The sequence below is a fragment of the Nestor notabilis genome, unplaced genomic scaffold, assembly GCF_000696875.1.
Source record: "Nestor notabilis isolate BGI_N333 unplaced genomic scaffold, ASM69687v1 scaffold7992, whole genome shotgun sequence".
NCBI lineage: Eukaryota > Metazoa > Chordata > Aves > Psittaciformes > Psittacidae > Nestor > Nestor notabilis.
The window spans coordinates 26,920-33,659 of NW_009918680.1; the positions used below are offsets into that span (position 1 = coordinate 26,920).

General features: G+C 39.8%; 1 protein-coding gene across 1 annotated transcript; it reads right to left on the reverse strand.

Moving 5' to 3' along the window:
• Window positions 1-842: 842 nt before the first annotated feature.
• FSBP (fibrinogen silencer binding protein) lies at window positions 843-6,293 on the reverse strand. The gene is made up of 2 exons (XM_010009843.1): window positions 5,853-6,293; window positions 843-1,559 (listed from the first exon to the last, which is right to left on the reverse strand). The coding sequence occupies exons 1-2, from the start codon at window positions 6,221-6,223 to the stop codon at window positions 1,034-1,036; spliced, it is 897 nt and encodes a 298-aa protein (XP_010008145.1). The 5' UTR covers window positions 6,224-6,293; the 3' UTR covers window positions 843-1,033.
• Between the last annotated feature and the right edge of the window lie 447 nt (window positions 6,294-6,740).

Below are 6,740 nucleotides of genomic sequence, written 5' to 3' on the forward strand. Positions count from 1 at the left end.
TGTTGATCATAACTGCAGAGGAAAAGGCTGCTGCTACTAGGACAGACAGAAGAATCAATGTCTTTTTCATTTGGGGCTTTTTATTTGAAACTAATTGAAAGACCAGAACAACAGCATTTATAAAAGGTACCCAGAATAACACAGAATTGTCTGTTGCTTTCAAGTCACATGTTACTTACATACAGAAACTATTTCATTTCAGTAGCTTATAGTCATAGTGATATTGATCAAAGGCACCTGCAACTGTCTTGGTTGCACATGCACTCTAGTAATTATGCATGCAAATGAGGAAATTAGACATTTCTGTGGTTGATCACCAGTATAATTACTATAACTGAATATACGATCATGGTAACTGTACACACAAATTACACATGCATGCAGTTAAAAACCAAGCGTTGCATTCACTGTCTCTATTCTGATAACATCCTATGGAAACACTTCTCCACTGGAAACAATTAGAAGTAGCAACTTTTAAAAAGATGTGCATTTACTCAACTGTCTACTGAACATTAAAAAAATATAACAATCCAGTAACTTTGTTTTCCAAGCTGATAGATCAACAAAATCTCACCACTGTCCTAAGATTCACCAACTTGAAAGGAATAAGACATTTAAGCCTCTTATTCCTCCTTGTCGTATGTATTAACCTGTAACTTCATCAAGATATTAAAGGATAGGTGATTATTTGAAAAAATAATGCATATGATCAGAATTTTTAAAAAGAACTGAGCTAAATTTGCATTAGCCCATCACAGAGAAATAGAGAAAAGTGGAAAGATTTTTAAAGTTTGGATTTTTATCAAGCGAAACATTTAACTGTACAGGATTTAATTATACTTCAGAAGAGTTGGTGTATTCAAACCCATATGAGGTATTTTTCTAAGGTACATAAACAACAACATGGAAAATATGCTTTCGTCTCTCAAGCCCAGATTTTGATCCATCCATATTAACATCAGGAACAATTTTGCTGGAGCGAAAGCATTTATTATTAAGTATTTCAGAGAATATGACAGAAGTAATAAAATATTTAGATATTGCTGTACTCTGGCAGATCACGGCGTAGTCGTATTGCCTTCAGCTTCTCTACTTTGATTTTTGTTCGCAACAGTTCTTCTTCCAGTTGCTGCTTTCTTTTCAAACCATCCCTTTTTTCTTGGACGTAAAGACCAATTTTTCTTTGATTTTCTAAAATTATTTGATGCTCTTCTTTCAGCATTTGTAACATCTGTGGGTCATAACCACACATTGGTCTAAAGCGTTCTCCAACTTCAAGCCTAAAAAACTCATCTCTTCTCGGTACAGGAGAGGGAGACATCATCACTCTCATATCAACTGAAGATACTGATGTTGAAGGAGACCTTTCCATTATATGCACCAGTTGGTGTTCTTCCCCTTGCTCCAAGTTCTCATTTTGCTGTGAGTCTATGATCAAAGAAGGAGGAGGTTTGACATCCTCTTCTGATTGCAACTCCATCATGACTGTCGCAGGATGGTGATCCAACATTGCCTGTGGTGAACTGGTACCAGCAATTGTTTCTTTATCGATACTAGCACTAGAACACACAAAATCATATTTAAATAATCCATTAAAAACTGTTTTTAAAAGGCTGTAAGTAACCAACGCTTCATTTGAAATACTACTCTGCTATCTATGCCTAGGACTGTACTTCATTACATGACCACCACCTGTAGCCCTCCTTCTTTCCATCGCACATACACAGGCCTGCCTTATCCAGATTCTATTGCTGTAAAAGCAGTATAGCCAAGAGAGAACTATTCTGGTATGCCCTTCTTCTGACACTGGAGAAGCAAGAAGGGCTATTAGTGACAAGTAAGAATAAAAACAAAGCAGCAGCAAATCATGCAAGTGACAGAGGAAAGAGTTTATAATATGTAATGTGATTTTAAAAGGGCAGTAATTTAGATTGAGTGAACTTTGACAGAAACATTTCCATCTCCCAAACTTATTCATCTCCTCCTGTTAAAATGTGTTCCCTGTTTCTGGTTCACACACCCAAGTACTTATTTGTTGGGGGGTAAGGGGGTATGTAAAACAATCACTGAATAAAATTACACAAAGAGCCCTGGGAGAAGAAACCAGAGCCCAAACGACAATCCTGCCAGTAGATCAGGGAATCAAGCTAATTCTTGCTCCTTCTCTTTGAATCAGTGATGTCAATGTTCTTCTGAAGCGTCAAGAAAAGACACAGAAATGTTTCCATTAAGAACAGCCTACAGTTCTGTGCATTTCTTTTCAAAAGTACAACACCCACTTGACTCATCTGTCTTTGTGTAAAGCCCTGAGTCAGCAGCACCTCAAATCATGATTTGACATTACGTTAGCTTTGATGATAATAATGGCTCAAGTTGCTCCTGCCACTTCTCTACCATCAGTTGTGTTTGAAACCCTGCACTTCTGCACATCAATCCTTTATTCAGGCTATGCTTTCTAAAGCTAGATCAGCTTCTTGCTCTGTTCTACAGTACAGATCTACAAAGAATGCTTTCGGCATGACTGGGAAGGCAGTATAGCATAACATGGGAACAGGAACATGTTGATTTTGTAGAGCGCATCATCATGGCCTTGACAGCCTGTAACAGAGGCTTTAACTGGTGGTTGGAGATAAAGACATACATTCCCCAACCCTTGAAGAATAAGCTGCTGCAAACAGCTAAAGGCAGTGGGTGGATCCATGATTAATGTAATATTCACAGATGCTTTCCAACCCTGGAGGACCTGAGTTGCTATCTATTCAACTGGGGGGTGGGAGATGTTTGCTTATGTTTTTTTAAACTCCTTGTGAGCCCCACTATCCACAAATTGAGAAACACTATCTGATTATTAAAACACTGGCCTGGTTAGCAGTAGATGTGGGTTCAAATTCCCAGAAGCAAAGAGAAATTGAATTTGTACACCTTACTTCTCGTTTAAATGCACTAACTCCTTAATCAAAAGGTGGTATGATCATCTCTTCTGCATCTCCCATGGTCTTCAAAACTCTTGGTTTAAAAGAAATAAGCAGTCATGGTTGCAGTTTCTGAAGGACCCAGATCTAGCTTGCCACCCGTTAACATGAAAGTGCATTTTCTAGACTAAAAGTATGAAGGAGTCTAAATGCTCAATTGCAAAATCATTCAACAGGGTCAGAGTAATGTGTCTGCCAAAAATCAATCCTGTCAACCACCCAAACTATTTTAACTGAAGATTTAAACAAAAAAAAAAAAAAAAAAAGGTCTATCTGAAGCAAATATTGAAAATGGACCTTTCATTTATTCTCCAAAGAAAATGCTAGGATAATCTTAACTCTATTGACTGTTACCTGAGCTGCCTATATAGAATCAATTAGATCACCTTACTCCCTCCTCCTCATGCCACAAAGCTTCACTTTTTACTATATATTTCTTTCTCACATTCCTTTTACTCCTCTCATTGAGCATCGGAAGTATTATCCTGCACACAAATTTTCACTTGTTTTCCCCAGTGCTGACTGGAATTCTGGGTTTCCCCCTCTTGACAACCGCAGCTTCTAACACAGCTTCCCTCCTCCTTATTTGCTGGCTCCTGGCCAGCTTCTAGCCTGAGAAAAGTGGAAACAACCAGCAGGAGAAGCAGGTCATTCTGACAAAGGGAAACAGAGAGAGCAGAAAGAGAAAGTGAGAGAGGTTAAAGAGAAGAAAGATAGGTAAGATTTAGTTGAACATAGACTAGAGCCTCCAAACAGTGAAAAATCCATCTCTTAAAGTATGACCCACACAGAACCAGAAAATTACCAAATCTTCAGGTAACTCTGATGAAGCTGCCTTTTTTTTTTTTTTTTTCCTTAGTCAGTCTCTTAAGAGGAAAAACAATTAGACAGCAAAGAGAGAATGAAGGAATTGAGAAACAAAAGAGCCGCCTGTACGGTGGTTACTAATGTTGTTTCTGACAACTTGACTGAAGGAAAGACAAACAACAGTTACCACAACTGGGGGATGGTGTTTATAACCCTGCAGGCACTGGTGATTCACCAGGTTTTGTTTAATCACAGGGAGCTAGAAATTGCTTAAAGGTGCGATTAAGGATTGGGATTCATTGTTGTTCAAGTTGTATTCCCCTCCTACAAAACCTGAGCCACATCCTGGTGAGTTAAAACCCAGTACAGGGGTTGGAAAATTTGGATAAAATGCCACTCAGAGTTAAAATTAGAACTATCAAATAATGATGTATTTGGGCAAGGAAAAAAAATAATCATCTTTTTAATTATATTCTTTTCCTTAGCGCATAGTGTATTGGCTGTTCCCAGGAAAAACCATTGTGGGTAGGCAGTAACCAAGTCAATGTTCCCAGACCCATAAGGGACTGCAAAAAATGTTTAAATTATAGGAGACAAACTATGGAGATCATTAGCTCTTAATCATTCACGAAAAGCGTCAGTGCTTTTTATAAGCTGATCTACAAACCAAAGTTCTCACACTGGTTTTTTTTCCTCCTTACAAAAGTTGGTAGTCAAGACACTGCAACCTTTATTAGCGCAATTAAAAGCCTTGTTTTGTTCCAGAGAATTCTTTGGAACGGTTCCTCCAGGGGCATTCACCAGGAGCTGCAGCACAGCCCAGTTGCTTCAGACTTCTTTACGCAAAGGACCCACAACAGCATATTTTTAGAGCATCTGGCATGTTGGGATTTAGACAATTGTTACCATTCAGTTCAACCAGTGGCACCATGAATCCAATTCAGCCCGTGTGCGCATGCCAGCTTTTCTTAGAGCGTTACGCTGCTGCACCGACTATCACTGTATCTGGCTAAAATACGGAAAGTTTGCTTCCCATTAATCTGCTTGGGAAAATAAGAAAAATCAGAGCTTTCTTAAGGTTGCTTGGGAGTTACTTGTCTTCTTTTTTTCCTCTTCCCCAGCTTACTTTTGTGTCTGGAGGAACCAAAACCTGACCCGGGCATTTTTTGATCCCTCAAGGACCAATACAGAACCAGCAGAGTGTTGCAAGTCAGATATGAGGGGTATTAGCCAGCTGTGCAAGAAAGCCTGCATGCTGCCTGCCTGTATTATGTCTGGCTCAAACCTAGACAGTGTGTCTCACTTTACTGAACAGCAGGAAAAAAAACTACCTACAAAAAAAGAAAACTTGTAGTACTGCACCTCTCAGTTTCTCTCTGTATTTACCTATCGAATGATACAGAACTGCTTGGAGTTTAGACTGCAGTTAGCTTTGCTCCAGTTCCAGGGAACCACCGTCCATGCAAGAAAAGTATAATTTGAAAAACCCAAAACATTTGCACTCACAAAGGCACTGTGGTATGGGGAGGCAATTTTATTGTTTTTTTAAAAGGACTGGGATCAGTTAAAACAAAACATGCAAACAGAGTAAATGAGAGGCAAAAGGTGTACAAGCCAAGCTTTCTTAGCCCTGTGAACTAACTTTATTAATAATTATCAATAAACTGGTAACAGTTGCATATGTTGCAAAATGACTGCGGTATTACCTTAAATGGAGGAGAATTGCCATCACTTTCCCCGTGTTTGAATAATCTGCCTATTAAAAGGTAGGGGAGGGGTCGAGGTTGGAGCTACTATTTCTCTTGCTTCTCTCTTAACCCTCACTTTCCAGAGTATGACAAAGACTCTGAAACAGGCTTTGAAAGAGAGCTGAAAAAAAAAATGAATGCAGTGCTAAGTCACCATAAAGCTTCCCATAAAACAAAAGCAGTATTATTTTGTCATTGTTCCCCATTGGGGGCTTTTCTCAGCTACGCATTGCCTCTAGGAGCCTGACCACAAGCAAAGAGTTACAGAGTAGATAGGAGGCGCCATACTTTTCATTCAGTAACAAAATAAAAAGAATCGTCTCACCTTTGAACACCGCTCCTGTCTCTTAAACACACATTGGAAATCTGTGGAATCATCTCCACAACTTTCTTGGTTGGCTCGGAAATGCTGCTTTTACAATCTGAGTGAGTCTCCTTTTGCTGCAATAGCTCCTGTTTGGCATATTCTTTGAGCCTCTTGTACAGCGTGCGCAGGCCCTGTGCGGTACGAGGAGGGCGATCTACTCCGATGGCATTGTAGTTATCAGCTATGATATCCCAGCATTTGTTTTTTTCCACTATTACAGAATGCTTATTGGTATGTTCCTCGAGAATTTTAACGTACGGCTTCACGAGTTTTAGCAAATCGAGCTTTTCAGATAAGGTAAAATTAGAAGATCTGGCCTTCCCAACCATTGTTATCTTTGAATTAAGGAAGCCGTTTCTGAAGCCACCATGCAGTCCCTAGCTCTGCTCAGCTCTTTTTCACAAACAGAAAAAGATCAGGCTTAACTAGGCTAGTCTCATTTAGGCCCACGCCTACAAGGGAGGGTTTATTAAAATTCCTTCAGCTTAAGCTGACGCAGGTTCAGGAAATCTGCTTAAGCCAAGCCTGACCTACATAAGGCTTCAGACTGAAGACGACGAGAAGAAACAAGCAAAATACACTTTTGTATGAAGAGACCAGGCATACGCAGGATTTAAAAACATAAAGGTTTAAAGATTAGCACATTACCCAGCTAAAAATTACCTAATTTACCCTGAGTAACAAGCTCTGACACATCTCCCTAGCTCTCTCGCACGTATCTCAAACTGAAACCGCGCTCGAGATGATTTTACATGTAACGACGTCCCCAGAAAAGCAACAATTGCTTTGTGGAACGCGGAGCGCGTTCCGGGGCGCGGGGGTACGGAGCTCGGCGGGAGAGCCCCC